Raw genomic sequence first — 20,970 nt, forward strand, 5'->3', positions numbered from 1 at the left:
TGGTGGAAAAAGTACCCAGTTGTCACACTTGAGTAAAAGTAAAGAAACATTAATAGAATATGACTCAAGTAAAAGTGAAAGTCAGCCAGTAAAATACTACTTGAATAAAAGTCTAAAAGTATTTGGTTTTAAATATAATTAAGTATCAAAAGTATTAATACTTTTGAATTCCATATATTAAGCAAACCAGAAAACAATACAATGTTTCAATTACATTTATATGAACAATGTACACATCAAATCAAATCAAATCAAATTTATTTATATAGCCCTTCGTACATCAGCTGATATCTCAAAGTGCTGTACAGAAACCCAGCCTAAAACCCCAAACAGCAAACAATGCAGGTGTAAAAGCACGGTGGCTAGGAAAAACTCCCTAGAAAGGCCAAAACCTAGGAAGAAACCTAGAGAGGAACCGGGCTATGTGGGGTGGCCAGTCCTCTTCTGGCTGTGCCGGGTAGAGATTATAACAGAACATGACCAAGATGTTCAAATGTTCATAAATGACCAGCATGGTCAAATAATAATAAGGCAGAACAGTTGAAACTGGAGCAGCAGCACAGTCAGGTGGACTGGGGACAGCAAGGAGCCATCATGTCAGGTAGTCCTGGGGCACAGTCCTAGGGCTCAGGTCCTCCGAGAGAGAGAAAGAAAGAGAGAATTAGAGAGAGAGCATATGTGGGGTGGCCAGTCCTCTTCTGGCTGTGCCGGGTGGAGATTATAACAGAACGTGGCCAAGATGTTCAAATGTTCATAAATGACCAGCATGGTTGAATAATAGTAAGGCAGAACAGTTGAAACTGGAGCAGGAGCATGGCCAGGTGGACTGGGGACAGCAAGGAGTCCTCATGTCAGGTAGTCCTGGGACATGGTCCTAGGGCCCAGGCCAGTTGAAACTGGAGCAGCAGCATGGCCAGGTGGACTGGGGACAGCAAGGAGTCATCATGTCAGGTAGTCCTGGGGCATGGTCCTAGGGCTCAGGTCCTCCGAGAGAGAGAAAGAAAGAGAGAAGGAGAGAATTAGAGAACGCACACTTAGATTCACACAGGACACCTGAATAGGACAGGAGAAGTACTCCAGATAAACAAACTGACCCTAGCCCCCCGACACATAAACTACTGCAGCATAAATACTGGAGGCTGAGACAGGAGTCTCATACTGAATACTGGAGGCTCCTCCTCCATGCTACACGGTTGTCACTCCCTGACCTTAGAGATCCTTTTTATGTCTCTATTTTGGTTTGGTCAGGGCGTGAGTTGGGGTGGGCATTCTATGTTTTGTGTTCTATGTTTTCTATTTCTGTGTGTTTGGCCGGGTGTGGTTCTCAATCAGAGGCAGCTGTCTATCGTTGTCTCTGATTGAGAACCATACTTAGGTAACCTTTTCCCACCTGTGTTTTCTGGGTAGTTGTTTTCTGTTTTGTGTCTTTCTGCACCTGACAGGACTGTTTTGGTTTTCGTTAACTATTTTTGTTAGTTCAGTGTTCAGTTCTAATAAAAAGCATGAACATGTACCACGCTGCACCTTGGTCCTCTCCTTCCAACAGCCGTTACAACGGTGTGAAGTAATAGCGATGGATTAGGGGCTTGATGGCACACAGTGTGTTGTGAAATCTGTGAATATATTGTAATGTTTTAAAATGATATGTATTGCCTTTATTTTGCTGGACCCCAGGAAGAGTAGCTGCTGCTTTGGCATCTCACCAAGACATGGCGGTTGGAACCAAACATCTCCTATTTGGACTCATCAGACCAAAGGACAGATTTCCACTAGTGTAATGTTCATTGCCGTGTTTCTTGGCCCAAGCAAGTCTCTTTTTCTTATTGGTGTCCTTTAGTAGTGCTTTCTTTGCAGCAATTTGACTGTAAAGGCCTGATTCACGCAGTCTCCTCTGAACATTGGCTGTTGAGATGTGTCTGTGAAGCATTTATTTGGGCTGCAATTTGATTTTGCAACTGCACTTGAAGATACTTTCAAAGTTCTTAATTTTCTGTATTCACTGACCATGTCTTAAAGTAATGATGGACTAATTTGTCTTGGTTTATTTGAGCTGTTATTGCCATAATATGGACTTGGTCTTTTACCAAATAGTGCTATCGTCTGTATACCAACCCTACCTTGTCACAAAACAACTGATTGGCTCATTAAGAAGGAAAGAAATTCCACAAATTCACTTTTAACAAGGCACACCTGTTAATTGAAATGCATTCCAGGTGACTACCTTATGAAGTTGGTTGAGAGAATGCTACTTTGAAGAATCTCAAATGTAAAATATATATTAACACTTTTGTTTGGTTACTACATAATTCCATATGTGTTTAATAGTTTTGATGTTTTCATTATTATTCAACAATTTAGAAAAAATATATTTTTTAAATGGGAAAAAAATGGAATGAGTAGGTGTCAACTTTTGACTAGTACTGTACCTGAAGAATTGGATCAAGTGGTTGGTGCACAATGACTGACCTGCATGGTAAATTGAGTGCTGAAGCCACTCCATCCATTCTATTGTTTTTTGATGAAGCATATCTCCCATCTCACATGTATTTGGGTTATATGAGATTCCCTGTGAGAGCCTTCATGCCCAAACCTATGCAGTGTGATAAATGTAAATGATCATGTGTCAAGTGTAGACAGTAGAAGTATTATATGCCAGCGAAGCCTAAATGCTGCAATTGTGGTGGTGAACATGCACCCTAATTTCTGAAGTGTCCTGTGAAAGAGACGGAGGTGGCAAGAATAAGGGCTGTCCAGCATGTCTCCTATCCAGAGGCGTTGAGAAGAGTGTAAGGAAGGAGTGAAGTTGAAGTAAGACATAAGATGGTTCCTTGTCAACAGAGGGATCCTGACATGTTGCACGAAGGTGGACGTATTACTTTGGTTATCAACTGCACAGCGCAAACAGAGAGGACATTTTAGAAAATAGGTGGCATTGTGAGTGTGGTTGAGCGTTTTTTGGGACTCGGGGACTTCTGCAGAGGCATTACAAGGAATAATGAATGAACCGCCTCCTGTTACAGTAGGTGGCGGCAATACACCAATAGGTATAGTCTGCCATAAAACATTGAAGAAGAAGAAGAAGAAGAAGAAGAAGAAGAAGAAGAAGAAGAAGAAGAAGAAGAAGCGGAAGCAGGACGCATGACGCACGACGAAGTCTCTCTTGGCCCAGCAACACGCATGCACTGTAACCATAGAAACAGACCATACTGTTAATTATGATCGTTGTTCTATACTGTGCTGAATGTAGCCTGTCGCTAGCTGGTTAGGTAGCTAACATTTTTTTTTTGTGGGGGAATTTGTCGTTGATGCCACAAGTTATGGTTGTACGAGTAGAAGAAGTTGCTGCATCGCTTGTGCGGGAATTTCTCAGTCGGAAGGTAGGTGGAGAGCTGTTCACATTTGTAATTGGAATAAAAATTAAAACGCTATCTTTCAGCTGGCTAGACTGGCTGAGTAACGTTACTAACGTAAAGATACAGTAGAAAGCACCACCTTTCAATCTGTGATGGTAAAGATGTTCTTTCAGACAGAGAACATTAACACAGATCTTTGACATTAACGTAGCATTATTAGTAACAACTTGGAAGTCAGTTCAGCGTATTGATATAATCTTGGATGTTTTAACTTTACGTTAGCTATACCTTACAGGTAGCAAACGTTACATTTCGCTAGCTAGTCTGATTGTGTTACAGGCTAAGTCAATGTTTGTTTACCTGCACACACTACAGGGACTCAAGAGAACGATTGCCTGCATGGATGAAGAGCATCCCCGTACAGATGCCAGCATCAACAATAGATCCGATCTGCGACAAATTCTTCATTTGGAAGGTCTATATAAAAACAACAAGGTAGAAGAGGCAGATGAGTTTGAATGCATTGAAAGTAAAGTGCACCAGCTTTCATTTATTAACACACAGCTGCTTGTTATGTTTTCGTGATAGGCCCAAGACTGTCCCCTGAAATCAATGTTGGAAATCATTGTAAGACATCACATTGAAGGACATAAAGAGGACAGGCCAGGCTTCAACAGTGATGTCATCCAGACCGTATCAACTACACAGAAGTTGGTGACAAAGTCTCCAATATTGACACCAACAGTGTATGACCACAGCAGGGCAGAAGAGAACACTACTGGATTTATTGTCAACAAAACTGACATGTCAAGGTTTTCATCATAATCATCTAAATATGATTCATGTCAGGTTATTTTCAAAAGGATTGTTTTGATGTGTATTGTGAATTATTTCTGTTCCAGGTCACTTTCAGGGGTTGTCTGTCCACCTCATGGTACATTATCATCATTTGAAGTGTCAGATACTCCCCAGAGAAGTTTCTGGAGCCATAGCCTTTCCTCGGAGGGCCAGCAGGACCGACAGCCTGTACCCTCCTTCCTAGACAATGACAGCGCCGCTAAAAGGGAGTCCTTTTCAGACAAAAACACGGTCGTCATCACAGAGAGTACTCATAAGAACAAAACAAGTTGCCTCAGACGAGGCATGATGGCAGGTCCCATAGCTAGTTCCCCCCCAGGTACAGTTTGACTCAAACTGGTGTCGTATTCATTCGTAAACACTGTGGTAAAACACTTCTCAATGTAATTTTTTTTTTTTTGGACAAGCTCAGATCCCTGTTTGGTGCGGAATGAATACGACTGTATTGTTATGAGAGATGTTATATTCATAGTCATGGATACAAGATCTTCACTAAGCTGACTCTTGTGGTACATACAAATGAACAGCTCGCTTTGTTCCCTTATCTGGTGATGTGAATTGTGTTCTCTCTAAGGAATCGAATAGAAAACGTCAGACTCGACGGTTGGGAGGCCCTAATCTTCTTCTGGCAAATAATGAAAACCACAAAAACATCAGCGATGGGCCTCTGTTGACGACTGTCCAGTCACAGAGAATGGTTAAAGGGTTGACAGAGCTCTCCACTGCTGACCCCATGAGAGAAAGCCAACAGCCGCGGCGCAGCACACTGGGAAAAGGATTTGATGAAGATGGCTATGGGTTTGAGAGAGTAGGAAAAGACAAGCACAAGACCAGCAGGTAAGTAGATGTGAGTTTCCTTCAACCATTTTACTGACTAGGGAATTTCTGATTTCTTACTGTAACCTATTTAATATATATTTATTTTATTGATGTATATTTTTTTAGAACAAAAGCAATGACCAATCAAAATGTTGATCTGCACATGTCGGAGATGATTTTGGGTAATTATTACATTTTATCAAGCTGAATGCAACATTCACTCAATGTCTATAATTGCTATCATTATGACACCTCTTTTGCAGTATTGGATGACATGGACCATGTACTTTGTTGCAGATGACATTGATGATGATGAGGAGTTGCGTGAGCTCTCCAGAGTGTCCTGCCACTCCTCCAGTTTGCCTCCAACCACTTCTGATAGTCAACCCATGGACCAGCATACTGCCATTGTACGTTTTTAGATGTGTCAAACTCTTTCCAAGGAGGGCCGACACTAGGCCCTCCTTGGATTGAGTTGAAATGGGGCACTACGTGAATGAAAAGTAGTGCACTATATAGGGAATAGGGTGCCATTTGGGACTCCGCCATGATTACTGAAACGCAGATATTTTGCCTGGTTTGAGTTAAAATGCTGTGATGTACTGTGATGTCTGTGTGTTTTTACCAGGCCCTGAAAGAGCTCATCCTTGGCTCCAGCACCAGTTGTTTCAGTGCCGAGTGGAGGAGTCAGAGTTTCACTTTCTCCGATGCACCTGATCTGAGATATGGGCTTGTTCAGAAGAAGGTATGACCAATACACCTGATTTGAGATATGGGCTTGTTCAGAAGAAGGTAGGACCAATACACCTGATCTGAGATATGGGCTTGTTCAGAAGAAGGTAGGACCAATACACCTGATCTGAGATATGGTCCTTCTGTAGCTCAGTTGGTAGAGCATGGCGCTTGTAACGCCAGGGTAGTGGGTTCGATTCCCGGGACCACCCATACGTAGAATGTATGCACACATAACTGTAAGTCGCTTTGGATAAAATCATCTGCTAAATGGCATATATTATTATTATTATTATTATATTATATGGGCTTGTTCAGAAGAAGGTATGACCAATACACCTGATCTGAGATATGGGCTTGTTCAGAAGAAGGTAGGACCAATACACCTGATCTGAGATATGGGCTTGTTCAGAACAAGGTATGACCAATACACCTGATCTGAGATATGGGCTTGTTCAGAAGAAGGTAGGACCAATACACCTGATCTGAGATATGGGCTTGTTCAGAAGAAGGTATGACCAATACACCTGATCTGAGATATGGGCTTGTTCAGAACAAGGTAGGACCAGTACACCTGATCTGAGATATGGGCTTGTTCAGAAGAAGGTAGGACCAATACACCTGATCTGAGATATGGGCTTGTTCAGAAGAAGGTATGACCAATACATTTACATTTAAGTCATTTAGCAGACGCTCTTATCCAGAGCGACTTCCAATACACCTGATCTGAGATATGGGCTTGTTCAGAAGAAGGTAGGACCACTACACCTGATCTGAGATATGGGCTTGTTCAGAACAAGGTATGGCCAATACACCTGATCTGAGATATGGGCTTGTTCAGAAGAAGGTAATGACCAATACACCTGATCGGAGATATGGGCTTGTTCAGAAGAAGGTAGGATTGGATCACCTTTGAAATGCTGTTGTTGTACCAGTCCGCAGAGACTAAAACATCAATCACACAGGAGCTGAGTCCTAAATGGCCCATAAGGCCCTGGTCAAAAGTAGTGCACTATGTAGGGAATAGGGTGCCAATTTGGGATGCATTTTAGGCTCTAGAGCTCCATCCCTTGGAACAAATCATTATAATCATGATAATATTGGTTATCTTGGTTGTTATGTTCAGGTGTATGGTCATGTAATTTAGCAATGTCACTGTATTGACTTCCCAGGGTGGTCCTTGTGGAGTTCTGGCTTCAGTCCAGGCTTGTATTCTGCAGAAACTTCTGTTTGAGGGGGCCGGCAGCGACGCAGGGCACCAGTAAGCACAGCATTCATTCATGTTTCTCTGTCAGATTGCCCACATGTACTAGGTTGTGTCCCAAATTGCATCCTATTCCATATTTAGTGCACTACTTTAGACCAGGGCCCACATGGCTCTGGTCAAATGTAGTGCACTATATCAGGAATAGGGTGCCATTTGTGACGCAGTCTTTATTATGAGAAATTAAATGTTCTTCACAAACCATTCATTCACATCAATGAGTGCTTTCTTGATTTACATCAGTGAGTATTAAGTAATGGAACGTCTGTAAGTTCTAGTGTTTAATTCCGTCTTGACTTCAGATGACTTCCATTGACTTAACATGACATTTTGTCACCAGGAAATTAAGACCCTCTGGTGCTGTGAGAACAAAGTGCCTCACTTTAGCCACTGCTGAGATCCTGTGGAGGGCTGGGGAGGGGAAAAAAGCCACCATTGCCATGTAAGTTATAAACTCTCTCTGTTCCTTGTTGGAATCTAGCCAGCAGAATCAAAACTACTTTATAGAGAATGTCAACATGAAAATACAGGGTCGTATTCACTAGGCAGAAAACGGACTGAAACAAGGAGGGACTACCCAAACTTGTCCAATAAGAAACCCTTGTTTTCCGTTGCAAAATGTTTTGGTACGGTGTGCACAAATTAATACTACCCATTGTTTTAAAAGATGTAAGCCAAGGTTATCCTTTTATAAACCTTTCTGTTACCAATGTTATCTTGCAGAACATCAGGAAGAAATCATTTCACCCCTACAGGACACCATAGATCTGAAGGAGTACTAGAAAAGGTACAGTAATGTTAGGGATAGTCTCTACCCTCGTCATCTATTTTTTGCCCTTATTTTAGCAACGACCTGGGGAATGGTTACAGGGGAGAGGAGGGGGGGATGAATGAGCCAATTGGAATCTGGGGATGATTAGGTGGCCATCATGGTATGAGGGCCAGATTGGGAATTTAGCCAGGACACCAGGATTAAAACCCCTACTCTGCAATGGGATCTTTAGTGACCACAGAAAGTCACCAGGGGGGTGTCGGGGGGGGGGGTGTCAGACAGCAGCTGGTCACCCATCCAGGGACCGACCAGGACCAACCCTGCTTAGCTTCAGCCATCTACTATACAGTATGTAGACAGTGTTTTTCTAGGAGAAATTCTAACATTTTAAAACATTTACTCTAATCCAATGACATTATTATTGTTCCCAGATATCTATATAATGTGACCATCATTTATGAACTAGGTTTGAGGATGAGGTTCTTGATATCTTTGATGCAATTTGGACAAACGTCTTTCCTAAAACTCTTTTGTTGTAGATGACATGTATTGATGTTGACAATCTAAAGGACCTTCAGTTGCTTGTGGAACAGCATATTCAGCAGGTGAGATTACTCTATATGTATTATGTGGTCAATATCCTTATATGCCCATGTCAAATGCCAAAGCATGCACTCTTGTCTACTTTGAGGGTTTCGGTTAGATATTTCTGTTCGATTATTTTTCTCACACTTGACTAAACTGGTGATTTCTTTCTTTGTAGTTTGAGTCGGGAGCCTTAGGGTGTATATTGCTCACCATCTCTGCTATTCTCTCCAGATCTATTGACCGGTACGATGGTAGTGTACATTCAACACATATGAACAGACAGAAAATGCATGCATGCCATATAAAGTAGCTGTTGTGATCCTGCTCCCCCTTTTCCTCAGGGTTAGAGAGGATATGGATGTCCCCAACACCACACTCATCGGAGCCCATGGCTACTGCACACAGGTGGGTGTATGTGTCAAATGGCACCTTATCTCCTGTATAGTGCACTATGTAGGGAATAGGGTATTATTTGGGCTCCTGAGTGGCACAGCGGTCTAAGGCACTGCATCTCAGTGCTAGAGGAGTCACTACGGACACCCTGGTTCAAATCCAGGCTGTATCACAACCGGCCGTGATTGGGAATCCCACAGGGTGGTGCACAATTGGCCCAGCGTCGTCCGAGTTATGCCAGTGTAGGCTGTCATTGTAAATAAGAATTTGTTCTTAATTTACTTGCCTACTTAAATAAATGTTATGTTTAAAAAAACAAAAATGGGATGCACTAGGTAGGCCACCAAAAACATAGCACTGTGCCAAGTAGAAATCAATATGTTTTCTCCAATTCTGTTGAAAGACACTCTTCAAATTCACCAATAGCTCTTTTGGATTCATCTTGGACATTGTGGTTTTGCTCATGGGGAATAATATTAGTAATGGAGAAAAAAAATGATATAATTTTTTCTTGATTTAATATCAATACTGTTAATATCAATACCAACATCAACACTTTTATCTCAAATGTGTTTTCTCATGGCTCTCAGCAGACATATAAACTCAGCAAAAAAAGAAACGTCCCTTTTTCAGGACACTGTCTTTCAAAGATAATTCATAAAAATCCAAATAACACAGTTTTAACACTGTTTCCCATGCTTGTTCAATGAACCATGAACAATTAATGAACATGCACCTGTGGAATGGTCGTTAGGACACTAACAGCTTACAGACGGTAGGCAATTAAGGTCACAGTTATGAAAACTTATGACACTAAAGAGGCCTTTCTACTGACTCTGAAAAACACCAAAAGAAAGATTCCCAGGGTCCTTGCTCATCTGCGTGAATGTGCTTTATGCACGCTGCAAGGAGGCATGAGGACTGCAGATGTGGCCAGGGCAATAAATTGCAATTGTGAGACGCCTAAGACAACACTACAGGGAGACAGAACGGACAACTGATCGTCCTCGCAGTGGCAGACCATGTGTAACAACACCTGCACAGGATCGGTACATCCGAACATCAATCCTGCGGGACAGGTACAGGATGGCAACAACAACTGCCCGAGTTACACCAGGAACGCACAATCCCTCCATCAGTGCTCAGACTGTCTGCGTTAGGCTGAGAGAGGCTGGACTGAAGGCTTGTAGGCCTGTTGTAAGGTAAGTCCTCACTAGACATCACTGGCAACCATGTCGCCTATGGACACAAACCCAACGTTGCTGGACCAGATAGGACTGGCAAAAAGTGCTCTTCACTGACGAGTCGTGGTTTTGTCTCACCAGGGGTGATGGTCGGATACACGTTTATCATCGAAGGAATGAGCGTTACACCGAGGCCTGTACTCTGGAGCGGGATCGATTTGGAGGTGGAGGGTCCGTCATGGACATCATCGGACTGAGCTTGTTGTCATTGCAGGTAATCTCAACGCTGTGCGTTACAGGGAAGACATCCTCCTCCCTAATGTTGTTCATCCTGACATGACCCTCCAGCATGACAATGCCACCAGCCATACTGCTCGTTCTGTGCGTGATTTCCTGCAAGACAGGTAGGCTCATCCTGACATGACCCTCCAGCATGACAATGCCACCAGCCATGCTGCTCGTTCTGTGCATGATTTCCAGTGAAGAGCCTGGATCTCAATCCCATTGAGCACGTCTGGGACCTGTTGGATCGGAGGGTGAGGTCTAGGGACATTGCCCCCAGAAATATCCGGGAACTTGCAGGTGCCTTGGTGGAAGAGTGGGGTAACATCTCACAGCAAATCTGGAGCAGTCCATGAGGAGGAGATGCACTGCAGAACTTAATGCAGCCGGTGGCCACACCAGATACTGACTGTTACTGTTACTTTTGATTTTGACCCCCCCCCCTTTGTTCAGGGACACATTATTTCACTTCTGTTAGTCACATGTCTGTGGAACTTGTTCAGTTTATGTCTCAGTTGTTGAATCTTGTTATGTTCATACAAATATTTAGAAGAAAAAGAAACGCACACCTATTTAGGCGAGGTGCTGGCTAGCGGAGTATAAAACTTGAAAATAAAATAAAAATATTAGCCAAGCTGTCTTCATCAGGGTATAATGACAAATATTTACACATGTTAAGTTTGCTGTAAATAAAAGCAGTTGACATTGAGTGGACGTTTATATAGTGAGCAATATGTTAGGAATATCAAATCGCATTAAAATGGCAACATCGAATCGCAATACATATAGAATCATGATACATATAGAATGGCATTACATATTGTATTGGCACCTACAGTCTAATTTGGAAGTCTACATACACCTTAGCCAAATACATTTTAACTCAGTTTTTCACAATTACTAACATTTAATCCAAGTAAAAAATACCCTGTCTTAGGTCAGTTAGGATCACCACTTTATTTTAAGAATGTGAAATGTCAGAATAATAGTAGAGAGAATGATTTATTTCAGCTTTTATTTCTTTCATCACATTCCCAGTTGTACAGACATTTACATACACTCAATTAGTATTTGGTAACATTGCCTTTAAATTGTTAAACTTGGGTCAAACGTTTCGGGTAGCCTTCCACAAGCTTCCCACAATAAGTTGGGTGAATGTTGGCCCATTCCTCCTGACAGAGCTGGTGTAACCGAGTCAGGTTTGTAGGCTTCCTTGCTCGCACAAGCTTTTTCAGTTCTGCCCACAAATGTTCTATAGGATTGAAGTCAGGGCTTGTGATGGCCACTCCAATACCTTGACTTTGTTGTCCTTAAGCCATTGTCCATTTGGGTCTTCCAAATGGACAATGATCCCAAGCATACTTCCAAAGTTGGAAGTATGCTTGGGATCATTGTCCATTTGGAAGACCCATTTGCGACCAAGCTTTAACTTCCCGACTATTGTCTTGAGATGTTGCTTCAATATATCCACATAATTGTCTTACCTCATGTACCTCACTCATGTACCTCATGATGCCATCTATTTTGTGAAGTGCACCAGTCCCTCCGGCAGCAAAGCACCCCCACAACATGATGCTGCCACCCCTGTGCTTCACGGTTGGGATGGTGTTCTTCAGCTTGCAAGGCATCCCCCTTTTTCCTATAAACATAATGATGGTCATTATGGCCAAACAGTTCTATTTTTGTTTCATCAAACCAGAGGACATTTCTCCAAAAAGTACAATCTTTGTCCCCATGTGCAGTTGCAAACCGTAGTCTGGCTTTTTATGGCGGTTTTGGAGCAGTGGCTTCTTCCTTGCTGGGCGGCCTTTCAGATTATGTCGATATAGGACTCGTTTTACTTTTGTACCTGTTTGTACCTCCAGCATCTTCACAAGGTTGTTTGCTGTTGTTCTGGGATTGATTTGCACTTATTGCACCAAAGTACATTATCTCTAGGAGACAGAGCGCGTCTCCTTCCTGAGCGATATGATGGCTGCGTGGTTCCATGGTGTTTATACTTGCGTACTATTGTTTGTACAGATGAACATGGTACCTTCAGGCGTTTGTAAATTGCTCCCAAGGATGAACCAGACTTGTGGAGGTCTACAATTTATTTTCTGACGTCTTGGCTGATTTCTTTTGATTTTCCGATGATGTTCAGCAAAGAGGCACTGAGTGTGAAAGTAGGCCTTGAAATGCATCCACAGGTACACCTCCAGTTGACTCTAATTATGTTAGTTAGCCTATCAGAAGCTTCTAAATCCATGACATAATTTTCTGGATTTTTACAAGCTGTTTAAAGGCACAGTCAACTTAGTGTATGTGAACTTCTGACCCACTGTTATTGTGATACAGTGAATTAGGTGAAATAATCTGTCTGTAAACAATTGTTGGAAAAATGACTTGACATGCACAAAGTAGGTGTCCTAACCGACTTGCCAAAACTATAGTTTGTTAACAAGAAATTTGTGGAGTGGTTGAAAAACGACTTTTAATGACCTATGTGTATGTAAACTTCGACTTCAACTGTAAATATTGTGACATTATTGTATCGTGAGGCCACTGACAATCCCCAGCCCTAAATAATGTACAGTACATTCAGAAAGTATTCAGACCCCTTGACTTTTTCTCCATTTTGTTACGTTACAGGCTTATTCTAAAATGGATTAAATGTTTTAATCCATCCAATCTACACACAATACCCCATAATGACAAAGCATAAACAGGTTTTTAGAAGTGTATTACAAATAACAAAAATATATTACATTTACAGAAGTATTCAGACCCTTTACTCAGTACTTTGTTAAAGCACATTTGGCAGCGATTACAGCCACCAACATGAATCATCTTATGGAATGTGCCAGGTTTCCTCCAGATGTGACACTTGGCATTCAGGCCAAAGAGTTCAATCTTGGTTTCATCAGACCAGAGAATCTTGTTTCTCATGGTCTGAGTCTTTTCGTTGCCTTTTGGCAGACTCCAAGCGGGCTGTCATGTGCCTTTTACTGAGGAGTGGCTTCCATCTGGCCACTCTACCATAAAGGCCTGATTGGTGGAGTGCTGCAGAAATGGTTATCCTTCTGGAAGGTTCTCTCATCTCACCAGAGGAACTCTGGAGCTCTGTAAGTGTGGCCATCGGGTTCTTGGTCACCTCCCTGACCAAGGCCCTTCTCCCCGGATTGCTCACTTTGGCCAGGTGGCCAGCTCTAGGAAGAGTCTTGGTGGTTTCAAACTTCTTCTATTTAAGAATGATGGAGCCGACTGTGTTCTTGGGGACCTTCAATGCTTCAGAAATGTTTTAGTAACCTTCCCCAGATCTGTGCCTCAAAACAAACCTGTCTCGGAGCTCTCTAGACAATTCCTTCGACCTCATGGCTTGGTCTTTGCTGTGACATGGAAACAGGATGCACTTGAGCTCAATTTCGAATCTCATAGCAAAAGGGCCTAAATACTTGTGTAAATAAAGTATTTCTATTTTTATTTTTTATAAATGAATAAACATTTCTAAAAACCTGTTTTCTCTTTGTCATTATGGGGTATTGTGTGTAGATTGATGAGGAAAATGTTTAATTTAATCAATTTTAGAATAAGGCTGTAACCTAAGAAAATGTGGGGTCTGAAGGTTTTCCCGAATGCACTGTAAACTAAATGACCAAAAGTATGTGGACACCTAATCGTCCAACATGTCATTCCAAAATCCTGGGTATTAAGATGGAGTTGGTCCCCCCCTTTGCTGCTGTAACAGCCTCCACTCTCCTGGGAAGGCTTTCCACTAGATGTTGGAACATTGCTGCGGAGACTTGCTTCCATTCAGCCACGAGCATTAATGAGGTCTGGCACTGATGTTGGGCGATTAGGCTTGTCTTGCAGTCGGCATTCCAATTCATCCCAAAGGTGTTCGATTGGTCTGGAAAAATGTGACTGGCCTGCACAGATCCCTGACCTCAGCCCCAATCTCAACAAACCATTTCTGTATGGATCTCGCTTTGTACACGGTGGCATTCTCATGTTGAAACAGGAAAGGGCCTTCCCCAAACTGTTGCCACAAAGTTGGAAGCACAGAATCGTCTAGAATGTCATTGTATGCTGTAGAAATAAGATTTCCCTTCACTGGAACCAAGGGGCATAGCCCGAACCATGAAAAACACCCCCAGACCATTATTTTTCTTCCACCAAACTTTACAGTTGGCACTATGCATTCAGGCACGTAGCATTCTCCTGGCATCCGCCAAATCGTGATTCATCACTCCAGAGAACGCTTTTCCACTGCTTCAGAGTCCAATGGCGGCGAACTTTACGCAATTCCAAGCAACTCTTTGCATTGCGTATCGTGATCTTAGGCTTGTGTGCTGCTGCTCGGTTATGGAAACCCAATTCATGAAGCTCCTGACGAGCAGTTATTGTGCTGATTTTGCTAACAGAGGCAGTTTGGAACTCGGTAGTGAGTGTTGCATCCAAGGACAGACTATTTTTACGAGCTTCAGCACTCAGCGGTACCGTTCTGTGAGCTTGTGTGGACTACCACTTTTCGGTTGAGCCGTTGTTGCTCCTAGACATTCACATTTTACAATAACAGCACTTACAGTTGACCGGGGCAGCTCTAATTTTACGAACTGACTTGTTGGAAAGGTAGCATCCTATGACGGTGCCATGTTGAAAATCACTGAGCTCTTTTAGTAAGGCCATTCTACTGCCATTGTTTGCATATGGAGATTACATGGCTGTGTAATGTATTTTATACACCTGTCAGTAATGTGTGTGGCTGAACTAGCCGAATCCACTAATTTGAAGGGGTGTTCACATACTGCTGGGTATATAGTGTATTACGTTATACTGTATGTTTACTGTATGAATTTAAACATAATCCACCCTGACATTTATTTTGGTTTATTATTATTCCATAGGAGCTTGTCAATTTATTGCTGTGTGGACAGGCTGTGTCCAATGTCTTCAACAACAATATGGAGCTGGATTCAGGCAATGGAAACCTGACCCTTCTCAAGGGAATAAGATGTCGCAGTGACATTGGACTGCTGTCCTTATTTGAACATTATAATATATGCAAGGTAAAAACACATGGTTACATGACACATCACATGTGTCCCAAATGGAACCCCATTCCCTATATAGTGCACTACTTTTGACCCTATGGGTCATGGTTAAAGGTAGAGCACTATAAAGGGAATAGGGAGGGTTCTTTTTGGGGTACAGACATCTGTTAAAATAGCCCAAAAATATTACAGATTGTGCCTTTTTAATCTATCTTTCTGCACTATTTTAGAACCGGAAGTAACTAGTTAGCTAGTAACATGTGCAGCATAGAGAAACACTAACCAACAATTCATATTTTAGTCAACTCTTTTTGACTCAATCGATGTCTACACTCAACCAAGACGCTCTATTTCCAGATACCTTTTGTTTCTAATGATCATGTATGGTTTGATACATTTTGAAGGTTGGCTCCAACCTGAAGACTCCCAAGTTCCCTATCTGGGTGGTGTGCAGTGAGAGCCATTTCAGCGTGCTCTTTGGTGTGCAGGAGCTGCTGAGTGACCAGTGTGTGATCGGGGAGTTTGACCTGTACTACTACGATGGCCTAGCCAATCAGCAGGAGGAAATCTGCCTAACTGTCTGTACGTATGGATCACTGATGATGATGATCTGGGTTGGTTTGATCTGCTAGAGAACTCAACACAGATACATCCCTTTCCTATGTACTGTAGCTATTTGGGTAACTCTGTTATTGATGTGAAATGATCAGGCTCTATTCATTCATCTCACGTATCACTCGACTTACAGCACTAATCATAAGTTAATATCAAGTTAATGTTCCTCATGAAGAGTTTGTGTTCTTGTATTTATGTCCAGTTGTAGGTACCTCAGGAATATCTGCTGGCTGCCAAGGTGTGGACACTGATCTCATTCCTCCTCTTGAACACTGTATACGGACCAAGTGAGTCAGTTCATTTTTCTTGTTCAAACATGCATTAAAACCCCCTAGAGTCTATTGACGCACCGATGCTTAAATATAAGTAACATAATAAAATCATTCCCATCAAAATCCATCAGTTTATGCTAGTGACTTGTCTGAAGGTAACCAGTACTGGATAAAAAAGATGAATGGAAGTATGGAGCTTAGTTTTGTGCCTACTCCCAAAAAAGTGTTTAAATATGTGTAAAAAAAGATGTGTGTGTGTGTGTGTGTGTGTATATATATATACACACACACACACACACCTTTTTTTACACATATTTAAACACTTTTTTTTATATATATATATATCTATCTCCTAGATATAGGACAGACACTTATTTTTGGATTGTCATTTTTGCAGTTTATGAATGTGTTATTCAATGCGTTTCTGTGGGCTATAGTAGTAAAGGCCAAATTCAATATGTTTTCAAATGTTTTTATTTATCTTTTTTTTATATATACCTAAAGGGGTCCAAAATAGCTAAATCATCCATGATATGACCATCTTAAAACCATCTTAAAACCATATGTTTGCTTGAACCACTTCGCTTGATTGATTGTAATTGCACTAGGATTACATTTTTATGTACTTTTATGTAAAGTGTCCTTGGGTATCTTGAAATGCACCTGACAAATAAAACTGTGTTATCATTGTAGGATTTATACTGAGTATACCAAACATTAGGAACACCTTCCTAATATTGAGTTGCACCCCATGTTGACTCCAATGCTTCCCACAGTTGTCACGTTGGCTAGATGTCCTTTGGGTAGTGGACTGTTCTTGATACACACGGGAAACTGTTGAGCTTGAAAAACCCAGCAGCGCTGCAGTTCTTGACACAAACCGGTGCGCCTGACACCTACTACCATACCCCTTTCAAAGGCACTTTAAGTCTTATGTCCGGCCCATTCACCTTCTGAATGGCACACATACACAATCCATGTCTCAATTGTCTCGAGGCTTAAAAATCCTTCTTTAACCCGTCTCCTCCCCTTCATCTACATGGATTGAAGTGGATTTAACAAGTGGCATCAGTAATGGATCATAGCTTTCACTTGGATTCATTTCATGGAAAGAGCAGGTGTTCATAATGTTTTGTGAACTCTGTGTATAATGCTGCCTATTTATATTGCAAGTGATATTTTGAACAACATTTGTAGTACAATGTTTTTATGGTACCGTATGTAGATTTTAGTCATTTAGCAGACCATCTTATCCAGAGCGACTTAAAATGATATCAACATTTGCATGCATTTACCATAGTCCACTCTTTGACTGTTTATTGTGTTTTGTTTTCCTAGATGGAAAGATGCCATTGTCAATTGGAATGACACCGAGCCCATACTTTGACTGGCTAGTGGATAGAAGGTGATGACTGTAGATGAGACTGGGCCTACCCTATGGCTGAACACACAAAATATACTGCTTTCTTATTGCAAAATATGCCATTTAGCAAACACTTTTATCCAAAGTCATTTATAGTCATGCATGCATTACAGATTAAATAGATTTACTTACAGTAGCTGTGCATGGGTAAAATCACCCCCCCCAAAAAAAAGCCATATTACAACCTACTGTGTGTGTTGTGATAATTGCGTTGTTTGCTCTAGAACATGTTAGTTCATATGCCTTGCCACTGTGATATATAGGCCTAAGGCCGAGACCGTAAGAAGACATAGTGGCAGAATAAATTCAACCACACCTTTGTTTAGTCACAAAACCAGAGAGAAACCTCTGTCTGGTGAAGTCCACAAATCATATTGCTTGTAGCAAACAGTTATATGACCTACAACATGGTCAAGCAAGTTAATGTTTCCGACTTTTTACTAAACAACTATTGATTTAGAAGCACAGAGAGTTAACATAAGGGGCTGCCTCCACTATTCCAGGCACCATTTCTACGTCAACATTTCAACATCATCAAGTCAAATCCCCTGTGCTTGGTCTAATACAGTGACAACTAAAAGATACCAAAAAACGATTTGGTCCTATCAACGTAAGCTAAATGTGATGTGGCGGCTGTCCATGGTTCTGCTTTCTCTCTCTGTGTGTTCGTGCATCCGTGCAAGTAGAATTAACAAGTTGACTCACCCTACTTGTAGAGAAACGCCAATGCCATCATCTCCTTTCATGTCGATGAAATGGTCTATGACTCTGTCATTCAGTACATGCTTTTAGTTTTTGCTGTCCTAGGCTACCTGGCTAAAATGCTTGCTAGCTTGCTTAACTTGCTTTCATGGGCAACAATGCGCCAGGCCAGTTAGTTAACATTAGTCTACTATGTCTAGCTACATATTGAACTTCCATCCTCTCAGGCCAGGGGCACAATGTATGAATTAATGTTTGGATCATTATCACCATTAAAATCATTGGCCCGTACGGAGAATTAAAGCTGCATTGTGTAACTTTTTGGGCGTCCCAACCAAATTCACATAGAAATGGGAGTTATAGATCTATCATTCTCATTCAAATCAAGTCTTAAGAAGTGGTAGATCTGTTCTATTGTGCACATTTTTTATGCTTCCCGGTCTTAAGTTTGGTTTTTGTGTCTCTTACTTTCGGTTTTGTACACCAGCTTCAAATATCTGAAAATATTTTTGGTTATAGAAAATATATTTCACTGTGGTTAAGATAGTACAATGATTCTCTACACTATTCTTGCTTGTTTTGTCACATATACAGAAATTAGGTGAACTATTAGACTTTTAACAACCAGGAAATGGCAGAGTGTTTTCTGCATAGTGCATCTTTAAATAAAACCACAAATCCAAATCCCTATCTCCATCCATGGCTAATTTAGGAAAGGGACCAATTTAGCTAACTAGCTAGCTAGCCACCGGAGGACAACAACATAACGAGATGCAACAATTCTGTTTTTTTTCTGGTAATTCAATATTAGGAAGGTATTGTGAAAGTTGCACTATGCAGAAATCACTCCGCCATTTCCTGTTTGATGAAATTCTAATAGTTACTCTAATTTTAATCTATGTGACAAAATAAGATGGTACAGTGTAGAGAATCATTGTACCGTCTAAACCACTATGAAATATATTTTCCATAACCCCAAATATTTTATTTTCAGGTGTTTTGTAGCTGGTGTTACATTTTGGCACTTTACTGTTTTGGACAGTCAGTGTATTTGTATTGTATAAAACAGGGTTCTCCAACTCTGTTCCTGGAGAGCTTCAATCTTGTTGATTTTTGTTCCAACCCGGTTCCTGGAGAGCTTCCTTCCTGTCGATTTTCTCTCCAACCCTAATCTAGCACACCTGAATCAGGTTAGAGCAAAATGGTGTCGCTCTACAGGAACAGGGTTGGAGAACCATGGTATAAAATATATTATTTGTATAAATATTATTGTATTTCATCAACAACCACATGTGTTGACACGATCATGGAGGCCATTTTGTACATGTAATTTACATTTTAATCATTTCGCAGATGCTCTTATCCAGAGTGACTTACAGGATCAAGTAGGATTAAGTGCCTTGCTCAAGGTCACATTGACAGGTTTTTCACCTAGTCCGCTCAGGGATTTGAACCAGCGACTTTTCGGTTACTGGCACTTATCCACTGGGCTAGTCGCTGTCCCCAGGTAGCCTAATTGTTTTTGAATGCCTGAAGATGTTCTTATAAGTGGTGCAGGAAATGTTGATTCATACGTCTTAAAACAAGTCTTTACCTCATCATTTTTTTACATGGACATGCCCAATATAAAGAGGAGTGCCTTGGATTTGTTGTAGCCTATGACATGCATCTTTCATGACCATCAGTCAAAAAGGTAGAGTCAGCGGTTATTTCTGCAACAGCTAAGAGCATCTTGCATCTCGCTCATCACAATATCATCTGTGCGGCTTGTGGCAATGTCATTTAGCTCACTCTACCTTTTAATGTATGACAATATCCATAAGGTATTATTATATTTCAAACATTATTCTATTACATGCCGTATATACTACATATCTAACCATTTGATGTTATTTGTGAAATGGACGTGTGTATTTTAAAACTATAAAACATTTTTGACTGTAGATGTTTTATTTGAATGGTCAGAGTTGTAAAATAATTAGTTTTATTAATTTAAAAGTTGTGGATCACCTGTCTCTTGCCTTTTGTCTTCAGTGAATGACTGCACTTGGACACATGCAATGCCTTGATTGTCCTCTTGCTGCCACTGTTGAGTTGTATATGGATCCTGAATGTTGTCAACATTGCTCACTCTTGGTTTCCATGACAGAAGAGAAGATATATGAAATGTTCATGTTTGCCAAATCAAAATCGAATAAAATTGTATTGGTCGCATGCACATATTTAGCAGATGTTATTGCGGGTATAGAAAAATGCTTGTGTTCCTAGCTCCAACAATGCAGTAATAATCTAACAATATACAACAATACACACATCTAAAAATAAAAGAATGGAATTAAGAAATATTAGGATGAGCAATTTTGGGAGTGTGTGTGTGTGCGTGGGATGTATAGACATTAATGTTTTTATGACGTTTTTTTTCCCACCAGCATATTCATTCAAGTGTTTTTTTACGTGAAGTAAATGTCAAGTCAGGAGATTGTGTAACACCTGTAGTGCATCGACACTGCCTTCAGAAAGTATTCAAACCCCTTCCTTTTTTACACATTTTGTTACGTTACAACCTTATTCTAAAATGGATTAAATAAAGAATGTTGCTCATCAATCTACACACAATACAAATGGAAAAAGTTTGGAACTACCAAGACTCTTCCTAGAGCTGTCCAGCCAGCCAAACTGA

The 20,970-nt window shown here is 41.1% G+C and overlaps 1 protein-coding gene across 3 annotated transcripts; it reads left to right on the forward strand.

Moving 5' to 3' along the window:
• Positions 1-3,120: 3,120 nt before the first annotated feature.
• On the forward strand, positions 3,121-20,233 carry mindy4 (MINDY lysine 48 deubiquitinase 4). 3 transcript variants are annotated; one of them, XM_046301487.1, is made up of 19 exons: positions 3,121-3,377; positions 3,729-3,848; positions 3,942-4,165; positions 4,256-4,527; positions 4,784-5,048; positions 5,157-5,212; positions 5,328-5,440; positions 5,659-5,775; positions 6,935-7,023; positions 7,367-7,468; positions 7,750-7,813; positions 8,338-8,403; positions 8,562-8,629; positions 8,728-8,791; positions 15,132-15,293; positions 15,683-15,860; positions 16,096-16,180; positions 17,504-17,570; positions 19,644-20,233. In XM_046301487.1, the coding sequence occupies exons 1-18, from the start codon at positions 3,306-3,308 to the stop codon at positions 17,550-17,552; spliced, it is 2,166 nt and encodes a 721-aa protein (XP_046157443.1). In that variant the 5' UTR covers positions 3,121-3,305; the 3' UTR covers positions 17,553-17,570; positions 19,644-20,233. The 3 variants fall into 3 exon arrangements, with proteins under 3 accessions (XP_046157443.1, XP_046157449.1, XP_046157458.1); XM_046301493.1 differs by lacking the exon at positions 19,644-20,233 and having other exon boundaries at positions 16,102-16,180; positions 17,504-18,877; XM_046301502.1 differs by lacking the exon at positions 19,644-20,233 and having other exon boundaries at positions 3,942-4,063; positions 17,504-18,877.
• The last annotated feature ends 737 nt before the right edge of the window (positions 20,234-20,970 follow it).

Source organism: Oncorhynchus gorbuscha, linkage group LG02 (genome assembly GCF_021184085.1).
Source record: "Oncorhynchus gorbuscha isolate QuinsamMale2020 ecotype Even-year linkage group LG02, OgorEven_v1.0, whole genome shotgun sequence".
NCBI classification, from domain to species: domain Eukaryota; kingdom Metazoa; phylum Chordata; class Actinopteri; order Salmoniformes; family Salmonidae; genus Oncorhynchus; species Oncorhynchus gorbuscha.